General features: G+C 43.5%; 1 protein-coding gene across 1 annotated transcript in view; it reads right to left on the bottom strand.

Moving 5' to 3' along the window:
• Window positions 1-21670, bottom strand: part of LOC147896766 (uncharacterized) — an 88672-nt gene that overhangs the window by 31081 nt on the left and 35921 nt on the right. The window contains exons 8-10 of the mRNA XM_087381515.1: window positions 21546-21615; window positions 3300-3395; window positions 3038-3137 (exon numbers count right to left, since the gene is read on the bottom strand). Of these exons, the coding sequence (XP_087237641.1) occupies window positions 3038-3137; window positions 3300-3395; window positions 21546-21615 (266 nt within the window). The remainder of the gene's footprint in view (window positions 1-3037; window positions 3138-3299; window positions 3396-21545; window positions 21616-21670) is intronic.

Below are 21670 nucleotides of genomic sequence, written 5' to 3'. Positions count from 1 at the left end.
TCAAAGGATTGACCTGCGCCGTAAAGCTGAAAGTCGTGTCTGAGCATCATGAAACCGTATGATCAGGGGCTGCTCTCGATTGGGGTCCCTCCCCACCCGCCATGCCCTCTCGACCATGTGCTCAACCACACCTTGAGTAGTGGCCACAAAGGCCGTCGCATCTGCCATCAGTGTAACCTCAGAGCGCAGGATCCCATAGACTCTGATATTGAGAGCCTTGCTGGCTCTCTGCTACTGCTCCATGAGAGTAGCCGAAACAGTTACCCTTGCAGGTTCCCGTTTGGCCACTTCAACCCATCTGGAAGTCTCCTCAATTATAGATTGCATGCTCGCAATTTGTGCCTCAACAATCGGGGTGCTCCCTCGGACTGTGTGTATGGTTGTGACCTCCTGTCAAAGCTGCGAGATATCCTGTCTAAGTCCCTGAATGAGACTAGCTTGCTCCCAAATGGCGCGAGCCTGTTCATGTATGACGTGGCTCTGCTCCTAGTTGAAGTAGACCTACTCCTTTGCGAAGCGTGCCAACTCCATCTCGCACTCATGGATATTGTGTACCTCCATGAGCAAGGTCTCCCAGGCCTCTGGTGTGTGAGCCCATCCGTGTCCTAGCTAAAATTGGAATGGCTATGACATAAAAGTATGCGGATGAGGCCGGAAGCTGGGCGTTGACTGGGTGAGCTAGGTGAGGTACGGAGATGACAGTGGCATTGATGAGGCAATCCCAACGGGATGTGGGAGTGTAGGCTAACTAAGAGGGAGAGGGGAGAGAAAGGTCGAGGCGTAATGTGAAGCAGTGTGTGATACCTCCGAAGTAGGTGTCATAATCAGTGTGAGGGGGAGGAGGGGACAGATGAGGACTGTGACAACCTCCCTATCCCAGAGGAAAGGGAGGGGGCCGATGTGATGGGTATGTAGCTGACTGTCATGGGTATGGAGCTGGACAATAACCGTGGCTGGAGATGTAGATGTTGTAGCTGGAACTGGAACTAAAAGTGAAACTGAAGCGGGAACTGGAACTAAAACTGAAACTGAAGCTGAAGCGGGGGCTGAAGTGGAAGTAGAGACTGAGATTGAGGCTTAAGCTGAAGCTAAGGTGGATCCCGTCTTTGCCTTGCTCCCAACCCCAAGTCCTCACTCCGATTGTAGCGTGTGTTCACATTCTCGAGTTTCAGTTGTGTTGGCTGTTTTTTTTTTTGTCGTCTTTCTTGGATTTGTCCGTCTCTTTATCGCCTTTGCCAATTTTCTTGGACTCGCTTTGATTCCTTTTGCACAGGTCCTAGTGCAGGAGATGGAGTGGGAGCAGGAGTACAAGGTCCCCCCCCATTGTGGGAGGCACACACATTACGGGGGGTAGGTATGGAGGAGGAGCAAGAGCGGGGGAGCCAAAGGAGGTAGAGTTGCCCGGAAAGAGGTGGGAAGAGGGCCGGCCGGGGTTGCAAACGGGGGGAGCTTCTAGCGGAGGAGCTGCAGGCGGGGGGGGCAGCACCAAGAAGGGGTGGCGGAGCTGGAGGTTGGAGCTGGCGGGGGGCAGTGGGTGGCGGAGCTGGCAGGGAGTTGTAGATGGGGGGGAGCAGTCGGGGCGGCGGGGCGGGATTCTCAAGTTCCCTATGAAGCAAGTGTTGCACCTTCCCCTCCTCTAACTTCGCTCTACTTCTTCATCCTCTTTCTCTGATTCTAGCAGCCAGATCATCATGATGTCCTCTTTGGAGACGACATCTTTCCACGACATGCTTGAAGGACTGGGCCACTTGATGTGCGATGTATGGTACTTGGCACATGTTTTGGAGGTGATGTTGCAACTCTACGTAGGCGCTCACAATATTGCCCAGATGTGTGCCGTCTCTTCTTTGGGCACCTCCCATAGGTACCTGGCCTGATCCCTACATGGAGGCTCTTCTGCTTGCAATATGTTGACCCTGAACTGTGCTGAAAGCAATGGAATTGTTTGCAGATAGAGCTGGACTGCACTGTGGTTGCAAAAAGTGACAATCACGAATCATAGCATTTATTCAATTTGAGTTCAAAACTGGGGACATGCTCAAAGTCAGATGGTGACCCTCGATCATGGGACTTAGAAACTGTTAAAGTGTGATCAGTTTTAGATTTTCTATGCAAAGGATCAAGACATAATCTATGCTGACGAACTTTATAGCCATAAGATCCATAAATGTGGTTCTTAGAAACCCTAAAGAAAACCCATAACAGTAAAAATATCCCTCGATAGGGTGAGCTAGATTAGTCCTTAAAGGATGAGTCAAGCTACTGATTACAATGTTCAGATCAAAAGGAGCGTAGCTCGGTTGATCATTTGAAAAATTTGGCACTGTTTAACACGACCTTCAATTTTCACAAAAGAGAGCTAAACGGATGATCAAATCAGTTGATGAGAACCCAACTCACCATGATTCCTGTTAGGAGCGCAGATAACGAAGCATTTGATAATTCAAATCTATGATGAGATTCTCAAGGAAGGCAAGGAAGTTATGTCCCTGTTTAGCCCAAGGATAGCCGCTAGCTTGCCACTAAGGATTTGTTATTGTTCATAAATAGAAAGAGGCCAAAGGAAAAAGTAATTCCCTCGGCTCTTTTATATATGTCCTTAAGTTACATCCAGGAAGAAGGTTCAAACTGTTAGCTAGAGATATCATAGATATCACCATGTATAGTCTCCAAAGCTATTGAAATATCTCCTTGAAGGGGTCACTTGAGGTGGCATGATTGGACAAAAATACTGCTACACACTCTTCATGTTTCCCTAAGGCCTTTGTGTGACACTTTTGTGACTCTCTATTTTGGTGCCAGTCTTGGTATTACCATGCTTTTGTTTGGGGAAAAATGTAAGAGTCAAGAATACAATGGAAAAATAACCTTGTCATGAACGTAACAACCAGAGAAACACCAAAACAGCATCCTGAAAAGTGGTGTCCAATATCAAGATGCAAAAAGAGAAAACATAGTTTTCATGTATACTTCACATTCCAAGAATTTGAAAAAAACACCATCATCTTAAACTATATTTAAAAACTTCTGAGCACACCAGGAGGCCGATTTGGATAAGCTGCAACTTTTTCTGCAAGGGATACAGCGGCTTTTGTTGCACCACCTCCAATGTCACCACTCATAGGTCGGCCATCCATCTACCATCAATATCAATGAAATTCCAATAGAAGTCAAATTTCATTTGAAAACAGCAACCATCTTGATGAGCAAACAATCTAGATGTTGGACATATCTGGGCACAGAATATGCATTGATGATATTAAGAGCTTTGTAAATCAAGTTCACAGTACCAAGCCTACCTGCCAAAGATTTAAAGCCTTTAGAGATGGTTTCATTATGCCGTACAATATCCACATTGTAGCAAGCATATCATCTCCAAGGTCTGGCAAACTTACCTGAAAAAACCAGCACAATACTTGCAAGAAAATCACCCAAGTGTGATCTATATACCGTAAATTCAGCATAATACGGAAACAACTTTCCATGACAGGCCTATTCATGTTCGTGTGCCTAATCAAATCCTAGAAAGCATCCATGCAGGGATCATTCTAAACTTTTGCATGAAAAAATCCCAAGTAGTTTTCAGGTGTTTCGAAATGGAACATTGAAACATGCATCTCTCTTCCACCTAGCTCCCCTGCCTAGCAGCTACCTCCCTGCTCCCCCTGCCTAGCAGCTAGTTCCCCACCATCTCTCCATGCTGCTGCTGCCTGCTATCTCCAAGATGTTGTTTCTGCATGTTTCCACGAGTGTAGAAAAGGGATAGGGGACAGTTTAGAGAAAGGGGGATTGAGAAGAGGAAGGGAGAGAAGGAGAAGGGGTTGGAGAGAGAGGAAGAGGTGGGAAGGAGAGAGAGAGAGAGAGAGAGAGAGAGAGAGAGAGAGAGAGGAGGGAGAGTAGATAGATTAGATGTCACATCAACAAAAGTACACAATGAGTGGTGGATGGGGACTTATATAGTCCCTCCACAATTCTCACCAAAAGGGCCGCTAAATAGCCCATTCCCCCCTTCATTACAGCTGTACCAGCTGCTACGCAAGGGTGCTGGGACATACAAGTGTGATGATGATCAGCCTGGTAAAAGATAGGGGTACTCCTGGACGATACTCTCTGGCTGCCATGACTGCTCATCCTCAGTAAGCCCTTTCCATCTTATGAGGTACTCAATGTATACCCTGTTGCAGAGTACTCGAATCTTTGAAACCCGCAATGCGCTTGGGAACATAGAGGATATGACCTTGCTCATCCATAGGTGGCAACTCTGGAAGTACATTCACATGGTGACCTACATGTGGTTTCAGCAAAGACACATGAAACACATTGTGAATCTTGGAGGTGCTTCATTCTTGCGGATGATCCTGTAAGGGCCATAATACCGATGACCAAGCTTTGTGTTGGTATTACCCCTCAATGATTTTTGTGGAGACATAAATACACATAATCTCCTTCTTTGAAGACAAAGTATCTCTTGCGTTCATCCGCATATTTCTTCAACTTGGCTTGGGCATCCTGCATTCTCTTTTTAGCGAATTGCAAAAGGGCCTCCATCCTTTCCAAGTTGTCTCGTGCTTGCTGGTTTTTCACAGCAGCGTCGGCAATTAAGGAAGGCATTCCCACTTTATACCCATACACTGCCTCAAACGGGCTCATGCCAATAGAGAGATGCTTGGTATTGTTGTAGCAAAATTCGGCAAGTGAGTAGAAGGGATGGGCCATCATTTAATCACTTGTACCTTGGATGGGTCCACTGAAAAACCTTCAAGAGAGAAGATCTGATATACATCGTATAGAAGCATAACAGGTCTCGGCTGTGAATACTACATCATTGCCTATCATATTTGGGAGCTAATGCAACTTTTGGAGCAATAAAAGTGATCATTTTGCCTCATTCATGCCTGTGTTTCATGCTACAGTCATGGCTATCATGACAAAAATGCCTCAAGTGTTCCTCCACCCATTTGTTCACCCTTTCGAACTGTTCATCAGCTGTAAATAATTCTTGCCAAAATTGACCCATAAATTTTGCATCCTTGTCACTGACAATTTCCTAGGGAAGCCATAGTGCTTAAACACATGATCAATGAACTGCCAAGCTTGTGATGCTGAATATCAGGTCTTAGTGGGTATGAAATGGGCTTGTTTTGTCAATCTATCCACCATGACATAAATGTTGTCACATCCCCTCTCTATAGAAGGCAAGCCTATCATGAAATCCATTGATACATGTGTCCATTTGCCCTCTGGAATGGGTAATGGTTGTAATAGACCAGCTGGTAGTTTGCTGTCCACTTTATTGTATTGGCAAGGCAAGCATTCCGCAACATATTTGACCACATCTCGCCCATGCCTTCTGAAACCGGCCTTCAATAAATTAAAGGGCAGTAAAACTAACAAGTAAACAATCAACAATATTTCATTAACAATTCAGCAAAAGTATTACCAGCAAACTCGGAGCTAGAGTGCCCTTGCACCAAGACAAAGAGACAAATTGGCCCCAAACCTTGGCGCCCCTTTCGGTATTTCTTTAATTAAGTGAGAGGCCTAGAATTCCAGGCTACATAAGGATACATTCCTTCTGACAACTGGGGCATTCCACATCCCAGTGGGCATCCACATACCCTGCATAGCCTTCACTGTTCACCGCTCTCACTAAACCTGGCAATAAGCATCCATCTCTATTCCAAATAGACTGCACTCAGCTTGGAACTGTTACTAGCAGCCCACTCAGCCACTCAGTTCCCCCCAGACTGTCTTGCAGTCGTGCAGCCGTGTTTGGCTGGTTGGGCACTTGGTTGTGGAATTGCAGGTGTGGCATAGACAATGGATGCTTTTGGGGCCTCTGTTGCATGCTTTGGTTGGCTGAGGACACAGGGTTGTCTAGTAATTCGCCATTTGAAGTTGAGCAAGGAATTACAGGGTGGACTGGACGGCGGGGAGTCTGTAGGCGTTGGTTTGCCTGTAGTGCAGCTTCAAAGACCTTTGTAATCAGCCGCTTTGCTTCAAATGAATGTTAAATGAATACCACAAGCGGAACCAACGTTTGGGGCCAATCAGTGTCCTTGTATCTGAGTAGGAACGCTCTAGCTCCCTTGTGATTTAATCTGTGGTGCATAATTATTTTGTCAATTTACTATGTATGCTGTAATTAAGTGGATCCTACCACCCTTTACGTTGTTAAGGCTGGTTTCAGCAGGTCACGTCACATCAGGCAAGGAGAGCCACAGGCATACCCAGAGAGCAGCGGAACTGTAAACTATGCACATTGAAGGTAGTGGATAGAGAGAAGCATTTCCTACAAACTTGCCTAGCCTATTATGAGATCCGCAAATGATACCATTGTCTATTTCAGGAAGGGCTCAATTTTTTCCTGATCCAATTCCATAACCAGGTTTGTGATTCTTATTGAGTTGCAACAACGCAAAGAGAACCTACTGAGACAAATCAGGCAACAGGAGGTGACAGTGCCACAAGAGACAGAGATAGTTCAAGCACAGCGACATGCCACATATTTCTACACATTTGAGCCAACCCCACGGCACAGTGGAGTGGAGGAGCAGCAGCTAGCTTATACGAGGGCAGAGTGGATTTCTCGGAAGAGACGATGTGGAGCTGCGGAGCCAGAGACACACAGACCATGCACGATGCAGAGGATGACCAAAGCACACACGATGGAGGTCCAACCCATCTCAACCTTACTCGGGGGGGACCATCAGAGTCGAGGTGTCACTCTCAATGTGGCTCAATGGATACAAAGATCATGGAGACCTCCCACCGCAACGTTAGATGACTCGAAACAAAGGGAGACATACAATATCTTTGTATCCCACTGAAGAGTTACTATGGCACCAAGATACCAAGATCAAAGACGTTAATACATCTCTTCGATCTCATAGACCAATCGCTCTTTAGCAGACTTTAATAAACTCTCTCTCTCTCCATTTCAGGACCCCCAACCAAGGGATGGCTATTTGACCCATTGGTGAGACCGACAGCCATGTACGCAGCACCGTTCTTGGGGGGTCCCGGGTGACCTACAGCGACCAAGGGGTGAACGCTTCGAGAGGCTGCATGTGACTATGGGATCTATGATGATTCAGATCAGATCAATCGTATTATATGGTTGGACCTACTCTAGATTTATATGTCACAGACTTTGGGAGGGGGGACCAGGAGTTCCCCACCAAGACCCGGATACACCGCAACCACTTTTTGAGAGTGTCAGAGGATGAAGCGATCATCAGACCTAGTGTCTGGAGGACAGGAGAGTCCCACACGCCCTCAGAATTGCCATTGGGACAGATGCAGGTCTCGTCCCATCAGCTGAGGATCGAGGCAAGGTCAATGGCTGTTTTCCAAGCGGAATTCTGCCTTCTGTTTAAAAATTATCTCGAAGAGGAGGTGTATATACAATAGCCAATGTGTTTTGTTTAGTAAGAACAATAAGCATTGAGGGCATATATGCCAAAATAGATCAACATCTTCTCAACAGGGACTAAAGCAAAAAATTTGCTGAATCAAAATTGTAAAATGAATGCAAATATTGTGCTTGCATTTAGTATGTGAATGGCATACTCAGCATGAGTAGCAATGATACATTGTGGCAAAGTAAGATTTGAATTCAAAGCATTATTGCTGGGATATCAAAGTATGGCTGCTTCAAGGAAAACTTATAAAAATATTTCAACACAGGAACGCAAAAAGTTTGAACACTCCAATGGATACCAATCAAAAGTTGACACCTCATGATGGCTCAGCTTAAATATAGGATCTTGTAAGCAGCCTTCTGTATTGACCAATACAAGACTAGACATCTCATATAATATGCATAAAGTGAGCCAGTTTATGCATTAGCAAAAAGAACTTCAGATATTCTTGAGGTTACCCAAAGGGCACTCTGCAGTAGGGTATTGTCTACTTAAACTTGGTATAATTGAATTACATGGATATATAGATGGCAATTGGGTAGGATGATAAAAGCTCAACTAAAGATATATGTTTCTCTTGGTTTATGTGCTATCGCCTGGTGCTGCAAAAAGCAACAAACAGTTGCATTGTCATCTACTGATGCTAAGTACAAAGAAGACATGTATTAGGTCATGGAGCCACTTGGGTAAGGCTTCTTCTATATGACTCCCCAAAATGATGCTATAGCCATCTATTATGACAATTGAAGCTGTGTTTGCTTGACAAAAAATCTTGTTTTTTCAATGCAAGGACATAGCACATACATGTGCAACATCAGCTTTTCATGGAAAAAGTGCCATCACATGAGGTCAATATATGGGATTTTGCACTACAAACAGCAGGTTGCTCATATCTTTACCGAATCTCTCAGCAGAGAGAAATTTGAAGTGTTGCAGAGGCATACTTGGGCTGCAGGAAAATAAGCATTACGGGCAGGTGTTAAAAGATACTAATTAGTTTGATGTGTAAATTTTGTATGAGGTTTTGAATGCAGCTTTTGGAACATTGGTTACGTTAAGGTATGGCAGGTGCACTACACATCTATGTTTTTTTCCCGATTGTTATGCCATGTGGCTCTGCCTCCAATATCATTTGTGAGAGTATTATTGTAATAGAATCTTGCTTCAGTACTTTACGTCTATCTGCCTTCTTTCTCAATAGTGTGCTATCCAAAAGTGCCAAGCAGCCAAACTCCCAATACGCTCCACACAATCTGAAACCAGCTGAAAGGGAGTAAAATCTTAGACAACCTTGGCGCGAACCCACATCAATACTCCAAGCATGGCTCTCACAGCAAATCATACTACAGTGCAGGCCCGCTTGGGCTCACCAAGCTACAGCACTCTGAGAAACAAAGGAACTGCTGTAGCACACGCTATAGCACTCTCAACTGAGCTTGATGAGCAAACAGATAGTTCGGAGGACAATGTTAAAGGTTCTCTAGTCCCAAATGAAATAGTGAACAGTAAGAGAGACCCATCACCTGCAAACCACCATCAACAGAGAGCCCTTTTGGCAAAGAGGCCATAATTTTGGAGGAATCTGTCACAGCCAATGATATGGAATCCCTTGAGCATTGGCAAGTGACAAAGATGAGCCTTCAGCACAAAATTAAACCGATACATGTCATATACTCCAAAAAGTACCATCAGGCATAGCAAGGACTAGCTACTATGACATCCCCACTAACGTCATCAACGTCCAACAATGGGTGTAGACCATATTATAAACATATGCTCTCACATACAAATCAACACACCCATCCATACTTGAGCAACCATTTATACAAAGGTCTTCGTATTGAGTTTCTGCCGACACTCCGAAGGTGAAGGGCAAACTCAGCCGTGACGAAGGCTAGCACTAAAGGAGAAGGCTAATCAAAAGGTAGTCCATAATCTCTTAATTTAGCAGGGACTAGCTACTACGACATCCCCACTGATGTCATTGATGCCCAACAATGGGTGTAGACCATAGTATAAACATATGCTCTCACACATGCAAATCTAGTGTCCACACACCCACAACAAAGGTCTTCGCACTAGGTTTCTATCAGCACTCCAAAGGTGAAGGGTAAACTCAGCCATGACGAAGGCTAGCACTAAAGGAGAAGGTTGATCAAAAAGTAGTCCACAATCTCTTCAAGCTGTAATAAATTGTCAAGACTAAACGATTTTATTTTAGTCTCTTCCAGATGATCTAAGCACCAAAAAAAAAAAAAAGCTTAGACAATCTAGTTAATAGGGCAACTCACCAATTAAGATAGAAATAATTATCGCAATATCAGCACACCGCAACCTAGACGAAAACTTCACAAGGTGAAATTTTGCATGTTAGCTAATACAGCAGAAGCATAGATCTAGATGCATCTAGGAACATACCCAGACTCATCCTCTGAAAGCACAACATAGTGCAGTTTCAATCTCATGATAGTCAATCATAAGATTGAAAACCATAAACTACATCACCCATAGCAAGGAGAAGCTATACGACATTCCCACTAACGTCATCAGTGCCCAATAGTGGGTGTAGACCACAGTATACACATATGCTCTCACACATACAAATCCGCACACCACCACCTCCATTTTTTAAGCTCCCTCTTCCTTTCTCTTCAGATTTTGCTAAGCTCTATTCTCCTCATCTATTGTGCCATTTGCCAAACTATCTGCACTGAAGTTTCCTTCCCCTGGGGCGCACCTCTGGCTCAAAGCATTCCCCGACATATCATCTCTGATGCGCGTACTTACACTATCTGTTCTCTGTGACTGTTACCGAAATTCCGCCTCTACAGTACACATGACGACCTGCCCTTCAAGCACAAGTTAGGCAATGCTAAGAGCTTGCTCCTGGTGAAATATGAGCCCATTTCGTTCAGTAATTGCTGAGCATTTAGCAACAGACCAGTCGGTATTGGCGTGACTCTCATGAGCAACGTGACATAATTTTTTGCCCCTATGGGGGACTTCATTCCAGCTCACAAAGCCCCAAATTTAAAGTTATGTGAAGTGAGATATCAAGCCTCCAAGGTTGCTCTGTTTTTTGCAAGCATTTTTTACAGTTCTTGAAGTTTAATGCTAAAGTAAATGCTAAAGTTGATGCTTGAGGTTTGAAGTGGTGCTAAACTACAGTTCAGAGAATGCTCTTTCAGTTTGAAGTTCAGTTGGCATTGATATCTTGTCAAAATGCCAAGTTCTCAATGCTCTTCCAATGCTAAGCATTTGAAGAAGACTACAACAAGGACAAAGTACAAGGTAAAGAAGATCCCCGCTAAGAAGCTTTGGGAGAAGCCAACTGGGTATACTTATGTTAAACAACTAGGCTTTTCTGAGTTTCTCTCTAGCAATCTATATTTATATGGTGAGGGAGATTTCTTTGTTCAGCAAGATTAATCATTTTGTAAGAGAGTAGACACTACCTGATAAAGGTAAGCCCCTCTCATGGCTACCTTTAAGATAGACAAGTTCAATGGCCAAGGTTTTCACACTTGGCAAATGAAAATAAAATTTGTGCTTATGAAAGAGAATTTGTGGGACTTGGTCAAGTCAAGGAATCAATCATCTCAAGAAGGTGAATCAACCACAACCAAAGCTAAAGGGAAGGCAAGTGACTCTTCTTCAACTACACCTGCAGATGCTAAAAGGATAGAGAAAGCTTATGCAATAATTGCATTAGGTTTGGGTGATAATTATGTGCATCACATTTCAGATTTGAAATCCCCTTTTGAGGCCTGACATAAGTTAGATGTGTTATTTGGTGCTAGCTCTCATACTTCTAAGTTGAATTTGAAAATTAAGTTCTTTGAACTTAAGATGGATGGAGACAATGTTGCAGCTCATGTTAATACTTTGAGGAGTCTTATGACACGATTGGCCTCAATCAACTCTCTAGTTACTGAAGATGATGCTATGGCTGTGCTCTTGAAGAGTATGCCTCAACACTATGATTATGTTGTGACTACTTTGAAGAATCTTCCCCATCCTACACTGAAGGACATCATCAATGCTTTACAAGAGGAGCAGAGAAAGAACACTTCAAGAATCGGTAAAGTGCACACAGAAGCACTTGCAGTAAAGTTTTCATCAAAGAGTAAGTACAAGGCATGCAAGCATTGTGGAAAGAATCATCTTGAAAAAGATTGCTACAGGATCCATCCTTGTACTTATTGTGGCAAGAATAATCATTCAGAGAAGTTTTGCAATAAGAAGAAGAAAAACATGACAAATCTAGTTGAAGAGAGAACTCCGTTAACAAATGAAGAATCAAACTTTGTGGTAAAAGATAAAGACTATGCTTTTTGAGCACTTTGTCTTTTGAAATTTTATTTATCATCACTTGGTCAATTTTGAGGTTCTCTGCCTGGAGTAGTACTCCAAAAAGTATGTTATGTGTTTTCTCTTTGTAAATCACCTCTGGTCACCATATGATGTAGGCCATGTGATATGTGTTTGGTCTATCCCATTTTTGTAAACCTTCACCCTTGGGCACCTTTGATAGCATGAGATCCTAGCCATAGATTTATCCTTGACCACCATGAGATGGCATGAGAAACTATGTGACTAGATGTATCATTAACATAGCATGAGGCAAACCCTTGAGGAGGGGTATGTTGGGATAAATGAGATCAAGGGCTTGCTCTAAGATGCATGTGTGTTGGGATATCTCAAGGTGTATGCCTCAGGCACACCTTATGTTTCTATGTGTGAGTGCTAGAGGCACAGTTAGGTGCCCACAAGCACAGTTAGGTGGTGGAAAAGCCACATAGGATGATTGAGTGAATCTAGGAGCAGATTGAGGAGATGATTGTGGAGCTTTGAGGTCATCAGTGATGTCAGTGACCTTGTATGAGGTGCCTACTTAAGGACCTCTTTCTTCTTCATTCTACATGCAAGTATTCTGCTTTTGTGTCAACTCTACTCTCTCCTTTCAGTGTTCCAACATGGTATCAGAGCCATTTGATCCCCCTTGAGCCCATTTCTGCCACATCATCGTCTTCTTCTTCTTCTTCACCACCATCTCTCCCTCTTCTCCCAAAAATTTCCTTGAGCTTGTTCTCCTTCAATCCTCAACCATTTCCCACGCCCTTTCTGCTGGAGATAATTCTGGTTGGGGCGAACTTCGGGCTGGAAGGAATTGACGAAATACGCGCGCTGCTCGTCGCCATTGCAGAAACATCGTCGAAATTCTCTACAGCAAGTTCTCTGCGCCTGCTCTGTCTTTTCCTAATTCCTTCCAGGGCAAGCTTCTCCATACCTAGAGCTACCTTGTGCTGAAATCTGAGCAGCAATGGCTGCATATTGAAGGAGAAAACAGAGAAAAACCAGTCGACTTTGTTCAAGAAGGTGAAGGCGACCTGACGCATATTTTCGCCTCTTCTTCCCAGAGGATCTACTGTGGTATACCAGTTTTCTTTTGCCTCAGAAAGCCCTCTTTCTTTTGCTTTGAAGAGTGTGATATGAGCCCTCCAAGTTCAGCTCTCTAGTTTTGACAGTTTTGAGATACTTTTGAAAATGATGCTACATAAAATGCTACTCTAGCATTTCTGGTCTTTTGAAGTTTTTAATAACTTCACTACAAGTGTTGCTTCAGTTTTGTTTTGACTTGCTAGACTTGGTTGTGATTGGAAAGTGTTTATTTCATTCACTCCTATAAAGCATGCAAAAGTAGCATCATTGTTTGAAAACTAGTCACTACTATTTGCTACATCAAGTGGATATACTTTGGAAGTATTTTTTGCCTTGTAAGAGAGATAGACACTGCCCAATATCTGGGTTAGACCCTCTCATGGCTACTTTATATAATCTTGAGAAGTTCAATGGAAAGGGGTTTCATACATGGCAAATGAAGGTAAAATTTGCATTAATGCGGGAGAACTTATGGGGACTTGTCAAACCTACTCCTACCGCTTCTTCTACGGCCTCAAATGCTGGAGAATCTTCAGCTCCGACACGACCGGCAAGGGATCCAGCAAGAGAAGAAAAAGCATATGGTATAATTGCTTTAGCTTTGGGTGATGATTACATACATCATATATCTGACTTGGAGTCTCCATCGGAAGCATGGCAGAAGCTAGATTTGATTTTTGGTGCAAGCTCTCATATTTCTAAACTATCACTTAAAATCTCTTTCTTTGAATTAAAGATGGCAAGTGATACTACTTTAGCTGCTCATGTCAACTATATGCGGAGTCTTATGACTCAGTTAGCTTCTATCAACTCTCCTATCACCCCTGATGATGCTATGGCAGTACTACTTAAGAGTATGCCTGAAAGCTTTGATCACATTGTAAGCACTTTGAAGAATCTTCCCAATCCAAACCTTGAAGGCATCATCTCAGCTCTCCAAGAAGAAGAAAGACATATGGAGTTAAGGAAAGGCAATGACACTGCTTATGTTATGAAATTCCAGAAGGGCAAGTATTCTCCTTGCAATCACTGTGGAAAGACAAATCACCTTTCAAAGGACTGCTTCAAAGTTAATCCATGTAAGCACTGTGGCAAAAACAACCATAGTGAGAAGTTCTGCAGAGACAAAGCAAAGACAGAAAATGCAAATCTACTTACAGTGAATTTGCCTCCACAAGATGAGGCATCCTTTGAAGATTATGCATTTTAAATCATCTCTATGTATGCTCCAGATCTCTCCTTTTATGTCAAGGTACTCAGCCTGGATAGTCCTCCAAAATGAATGAAAATAAACTATTATGTTTTGTGTGTTTTGTAAACACCTCTGGTCACCTTATGATGTAGGCCATGTGTATGTTTTGTTCCATGGTACCTCCTGCAGACATTGTGTGCATGTACATGCAGGGGAGATAACCATTGGAAGGTCTGTTTGTATCCCTTTCTGTTTACCTTACACCCAAGGGAACCCTTGCTAGCATGAGAACCTAGCCATAGATTTATCCTTGACCACCATGAGATGGCATGAGAAACTATGAGACTAGATGTATCCTTGACATAGCCTGAGGCATTTCCTTGAGGGGGGATTTGTTGGGATATCTCAAGGTGTATGCCTCAGGCACACCTTATGTTTCTATGTGTGAGTGCTAGAGGCACAGTTAGGTGCCCACAAGCACAGTTAGGTGGTGGAAAAGCCACATAGTATGATTGAGTGAATCTAGGAGCAGATTGAGGAGATGATTGTGGAGCTTTGAGGTCATCAGTGATGTCAGTGACCTTGTATGAGGTACCTACTTAAGGACCTCTTTCTTCTTCATTCTACATGCAAGTATTCTGATTTTGTGTCAACTCTACTCTCTCCTTTCAGTGTTCCAACAATGTGTGCATCTAGGGGAGTCACATGTGTGTGTGTGTGTGTGTGTGTGTGTATGTGTGTGTGTGTGTGTGTTTGTTTGTTTGTGTGTGTGTGTGTGTGTGTGACAATTTGCCTGTCAGAAAAAAAAATAATTTTTCGTACTGTCCAAAATCCGTACGATTTCGTCCGTACATCCAAGAAAACACCGTACAGTTTTGTACCTGTTGTGCTTTCCTCCTTGTAAAGCTTAACTCGAATGGCGGATTATTCCTATGAGAAAACCTTTCACAAAGACAAGTCGGTTTCCAACAAGAAACAAAAACAGGTGATGGATTTAGATGATTCCCTTCATGACTGTGCTGAGGCTCAGCTTGTTTATGAGGTTATGCATGAAGGGTTAGAAGACACCCGTAAAGGTTGGAAAGATCCACTTCCCACCACTGGCATTATGGTAGAAGTGGATGATATATTTGATCCAGTTAAGGAGTATGCAAAGCATGCCATTATAATTTTCTTCCCAGGACGGATGCCTGCTGCTGCAGATATTGGGAATTGGTTGACTCGAACCCTGGGTGGTTCTTATGTCAAAAAAGTTCATTATGCAGCAAGGGGCTTTTTTGAGATCATCATGGCTGATGAAGAGCACCGTCAGGTTTTGCTGGAGCACTCTCCTCTTTTCTATGGCCAGCAGATGGTCCATGTTCTACCTTGGTCTCCCACCCGGGATTACCAGGCATTGATTCGGCATCGTTGCCCTGTTTAGGTAGAAGTTGTGGATTTTCCTCAATGCTTGTCTTCTCTTCTACCTAAAATTGCAGCTTCGCTCGGTAAGGTGGTATGTCCACCACGACCCAATGGAAATTCGAATCGCTTCTACATTTTGTGGGATACAAATCATCCCACTCCAGCTTCATATTCGGTCACTGTGAATAATGTTTCCATGGGGAGTGCCTTTTACAAGCTCAAGTGGGGGCTGTTTGCAGCTGCTTGCTTTGAATGCAAGCAATTTGGGCACATGGCTTCACAATGCCCTTCCCGAGCTCCACGGATGCCAGTGCAAGCTGAAATGGTTCAGCCTTTGAATAAGAATGCAAATGGCTCTTCTGTGGTTTAGAAAAAAGGGGTCAAACAGTTTTTCTCTGTTCAAGACAAAGGCAAAGCCCCGTCTGTCTCACATGGTAATGCTTCTTTTCCTCTGCCTTTGTCCTCTCCACCTCAAGGGAAGGGGGGAAAATTTTTTACTGATGGATGGCAAACTCCTCGCAAAGCGATCTCCCCCAGGCGACCTTTGCCTTCTCGGACTTGGAGTGGTGCATCCTCTCATGGAAAAACACCTGCTGAAAACTCTGGTGTTGGCTTGACCTGGGCTGTTGTGACTGCAAATCGGACCTTGTTTCCTGAAGAAGAAGTTGCTGCACTTTTGTCCTCTCCTCAGGCTGATGCTTCATCCCAGGGCAGAGGCCCGGACATTGAGGTGGAAATGCAGACGTAGACAGCCCGTTAGTTGCTGTACATACCTGTCCCATAACTGTAAATATGTTTGATCATCTGAAGTGTGTTACTCTCAATGTACAGGGAATGTGTGGTCGCAAATGGAAACTGGTCTGGATGTATATCAGGCAATTGCAGCCTGATATAATTGCTTTGCAAGAGCATAATCAGCATATGTATGCTGGTCAAATAGGCCATTTTGCTGGTTATGATATCTTCTATGCTGGAGAGCACTCCTTTTCTGGTGTGGCTTTTTTGGGAAAGCACAACCTTCAACCTGTTGTGGCTCTCAATTGGCTTTTTCGGTAAAGCACGACCTTCAACCTGTTGTGGCTCTCAATGATCGCCATGGTAGATGGATTATTGTTCAATGCCTTGTTCAAGGGGAAATTTTTGAATTTGCATCGGTTTATGCCCCCCAGTCTTCTCGTGATAGAGCTTTGATCTGGGCTGCCATGCATACTTATCCATGGCGACAACATGCCTTCATTTGTGGTGACTTTAATAATGCCCCTCAATCGGGTGACAACACCTCAGGCCACACTCATATGTTGGTTTCTGAAACACAGGCATGGCCTGATTTTTTGCTTCAGTTGCGCCTGGTTGATCTCTGGAAGGAATTACAGACCATGCTTCCGGGTTATACCTTTCAGCATAATGCTCAATCTTCTTATCGGGCACGCTTGGACAGGTGGTATCAGATTGATCCACAGCATTGTGATGCCTTTACTTGTCAAATTTGGGTTGATCATGCTTTCACACTTTCGGATCATGCTCCTCTTTAGTTGAGGCTTTTCTTACATGAATTTGCCACTGACAGATTGCCTTGCCGAAGGCTTTTGCTGATTAATAATAGTTATCTTGAGCATGCTGACTTTAAAGCCTTGGTCTCTAATGCTATTCAGCCTCTCTCTCGTCAGATACGCATTGGTTTAGATTATGCCTGGCAGGCTTTTGTTGCTCAGATGCAAGCAATTATTCGAGATTATGGCATATCCTATATGCAAGCCACAAGGGAGACTGTGGCACATGCCAAATTTATGTGTCAGAGTTTGACTGAGCTTGCTCATCTTCGCCCTTTGTCTTCAGAGGAAAGCATGCTCTTATGTGAGGCTCAATTCCCTCTTCAATCTAATGATCGCAAAAAGCTTGCTAAATGGGAAACTCGATCCACACAACGGGCATTTTTGGATAAAGGCTGCTCTTCCGAGCAATTTTTTAAGAGTTTACACTACAAAAGACAGCCTGCCAATATCTGTCGGATCCGGATGCCTGATGGTTCTTGGTCAACATCTCGTTCAGAGCTTGCTGATTTATGTGTGCAGCACTTCTCCACTCATTTTGGGCATCTGGATACTCTTTCTCCTCGGGTCGTGTCTGCACATCAGCTTCTTTTGCAGCATGTTCATCCAATTCTGTCTGATGCTCAGGCTTTGAAACTTGAACATCCCTTCACTGAAAGGGAATTGTTTGATGCACTGAGATCCTGTGGCAGATGGAAATCTCCAGGATGGGATGGTCTCACTGTTGAATTTTTTCTTGCATTCTGGGATCTTCTTAAATTCACCTTGTTGCAAATGGTAAATACAGCATGGCAAAATCAGCATATGCCTTTGTCATGGAAAAAGGGTCTTCTCAAGCTAATTCCAAAAAAGCAGCTATGTGATTCACTGGGTAATTGGAGGCCAATCACACTCATGCCAGTCATTTACAAGATCATTGCCAAAATGGTGGTTGATCAGATTAAAGGTTATTTGCATGATGGGTTGCATCCCTCCCAATATGGCTTTGTTCCACGTCGCCATATCACAGATAACATTGCCAATGCTTATATTGGGATTGAATATGCCAAATACACGCAGCAGGATGTTCTACTCTTGCAGGTAGATATTGCAAAAGCCTTTGACACAGTTCAATGGGATTTCATCTCGCAAACTATGCGAGCTTTGGGGTTTGGACAAAAAATGCAGCAGGTTATTTACTCGCTTTACAGAGATAGCAATGCGGCTTGCATTATCTCTGGGGATATCTCTGATGAGTGGACTCTTCGTTGTTCGGTCCGCCAGGGATGCCCTCTCAGTGCTTTACTGTATGCCATTGCTACTCATCCTATGCTGCAATATATTGATCATCTTGTGGCTACAGGATCACTTCATGGCTTGGAATTGGATGCTAATCGCAGCATGGTTGCTCAAGCTTATGCTGATGATTCTTTCTTTACCCCGAAGAATACGCCCCATGATCTTGGTGCCTTGATGCAGGCCCTCTCTATTTATGGTTTGGCAGCTGGTCTTCATGTTAATTTTCAGAAGTCTAAGCTGCTCCCTTTGCATTCCAAAGACTGGCATGGTCTATTATGGCCCGGGGATATCATTCCACCCACTGAGTTTGTTCGTCATCTTGGTTACCCTTTGGGGTGGGAACTCACTCGCCGACAACAAACTGATTGGGTTTTGGCTAAGCTTCGAAAAAAGCTTGAGTATTGGAAACTCGCAACCTGGCCTTTGCACGTTCGTCTTCGAATAGTGCAGTCCATCCTTGTGGCATATATTCAATTTTACTTGCCATTGATCATGTTCACTAAGGCAGATCTTACATCTTTCATGTCTGTCTTTATGGAACTCTTCTGATGATCCAAACATGGCAGAAAAAGTCTCAGGCTACTTTCGATGCATCACATTTGTTCTCCCAAGATGCATGGTGGATTGAACATCACGGATATTCATGTGCATATTCTTGCCCATAGGGGGAAAATGTTGCTGCAATTTCTGCAAGGTGATCAGCCTTGGGCTCTTATGATTAGGACTCTGGTCACTCATATCAATATTTCTGCGTTTGGTCATTGGCAACTCGATCACTGGGATTTCTTTTTTGGCTGCACTAATGGCACTTTGCCTGGATGCCCTTTTGTCTCCCGCTTGCTTCTTGATTGGAAGCATGTTCTTTCTCATCTGGAATGGAATGGACGGCAATCTTTGCTTGGGAATTCTTTGAGAGCTGAAAGCATTCACTGGTCGAAAGTCATTCAGCCTCCCTTGGCTTTACAGGAACCTCAACGTTCCTACTTTGTCTCGTTTAAAGGCATCACCTCGGTTGCTGATGTTATAGATGATGCTGGTACTGTGCTCCCCTTTTCTCTAGCAGCCACTACATATGGATTGGGCTCTCATTATCGTCCTTTGTGGCGACAAATTACTTCTAAGCTTTCGCCCTTTGTTCCGATTCCTCCTTTGGAACTCCAGGACCGACTGGAAGATTGGACTTTGACTTCTCCAGGGTCCTCTTCTCGTCCTTTGAGGCTATCTCAGATTACTGTACCTGCATTGTATAAAATCCTTTTGCCTCGACCTTGGGTTTTAGAGAGAGATGATTTTGTTTGGCTAATGCATCGCCCAGCCGAGTGGTGGAGGAAAAGATTGCAGCAACTTTGGGCCTATAAAGTACTGCTTCAGCAACAGGTTTTCTTTTGGCGAGTTCTTTTGGAAGTGTTTCCATCTAGATAGCTATTAGCTCATCGACACATTGCTCATGCACTTTGCCATAGATGTTCTGCTTCTTCGGAGACTGTGCCTAACTTGTTTTGGCATTGTCCGTGCTCTCGTGAGTTTTTTGATCTGCTTCGACAGCACCTGCGAGCGAGATTCCCATCTGTTCCGTCTGGGAAGTTCTTTTGGCTATTTGGGTTTCATCCATCCAGACCGGAGTTTCATCTTTTCTTCGTTTGGGTTCGCTACTGGGCACTATCGACTTTATGGACATGTAGGAATTGTAAAGGCTTTGGTGATCCTACTTTCTCTCTGTTTGGCTTTTTTAGGCGTTCTCTGCAGCAATCTTTCTTTGATTGCTTGCAGACTCGCTGCATAGATCATGAGGTCTTTTTGGCATATACTGAAATTTTCAGTTGATGTAATTGTAGAACCTTTCTTTGAGATTACTACTCATATAATATCATCAATCAATGATTTCACCCAACAAAAAAAAAAAGTGTGTGTGTGTGTGTGTGTGTGTGTAGTAGAAGCACACCTAGTGCTATGAGGTGTCTAGACCATGACATAAGTGATGATGTAATGCAAAGGCCCCCACATGGGGAGATGCCTTTGATTTGGGAGTTCCTATGATGTAGGGACTGATTGCCACTGATATAGGGGAGGTGCCTATGATCTAGGACACCTTCCTCTCCACTCTATATAAGGGAGGTTCTCCCTTCATTGCTTTTGGCTTCACTTGTGCTCTTCCTTTGTGTCATCATGAACCTCTTCTATCCCACCCATCTCTTCAACTTCTTGTGAAGACTAAACGATTTCATTTTAGTCTCTCCCAGACAGCATCTAAGCCGAAAAACATTGCTTAGACATCTAGTTGATAGGACAACACACCACTTAAGGTAGAAAGAATTATAACAATATGAGCAGGCCGCAACATGGATGCAAACTTCACAAGGTCAAATTCGCATGTCCGCTGATATGGTAGAAGCATATATCTCAATGAACCAAACACAATCTTCATGACCCAAATCAACAAGGCAACCCCGAGCGAGGTTGATCATCAACCAATTGTTGTATGACCCAATTTTGAAACATTTGGGCCTCATTCTTCATTACATGGCTGATATCTAATAAACTTTCGAGAATAGTGGTCTAGCAGCTACATTTGTCACTTAGAGGTTGACTCATCATTTATTTGCAAGGGATATTAAATTGCACTCTCCCTTCATGAGCCATTGATCCTCATTGTGTGGAGATTCGTTAAGCTGGGAGTGGTAAGTAACCATGTCATGAGTAGATGCGAAGCTTGAAAATCTCCATAGAATCCTACCTAAAGCACAAAGCACACGTGGCACTAGCGATGAGAGGGTAGACTGAGGACAAAGATGAAGATCTTGTCATCTCAACATCTATCTATCCCAAATCTCCAGCCGAGAACGATATGCCTTTGTATTAGAAGTACGATCTTCACTGAACCAAAATATATTTTGGTATGAGCCTCCTTACCTAACCAAAAAGCCACAAGAGAAACATGAAGCAAAATGTCAAGGTCCCGAAACTAATCCTGTGCCCATGAAACTGTTGGCTATCACGTTCTTGAGCAAAACATGGCTGCATCTCGTGAATCAAAACAGGACAGGATGAGGCAAAGAATAATTGCCTTAGCCAAAATCTTATAATAAAGCAGTCGTGCAAGGATGCACAATATGTTGTTACATGCATGTAGAAGATATCCTTACTACAGAACTTGATAATGTACTTGAACTAGATGCTTTAGCTCTCCAAAAAAGTTAAAATTATTTCTATTTGATTCAAGCTCTCCCTCTCTCTAATAAGCATTGATTTACATACAGCAATTAGCTTGAGGGATTGCATTGTATATTGAAGAGATTCCCACAAATGCTCAAATGACTCCAAATGCCTACAAAAAGAGGAGGGAGAAGAAGAGCTTATTACAATCTAGTTCCAAAAAGTTC

This window comes from Dipteris shenzhenensis, chromosome 11 (assembly GCF_047967505.1).
Source record: "Dipteris shenzhenensis isolate YYH24624 ecotype China chromosome 11, Dip_SZ_1.0, whole genome shotgun sequence".
NCBI classification, from domain to species: domain Eukaryota; kingdom Viridiplantae; phylum Streptophyta; class Polypodiopsida; order Gleicheniales; family Dipteridaceae; genus Dipteris; species Dipteris shenzhenensis.
This window is presented reverse-complemented; position numbering and strand designations above follow the sequence as displayed.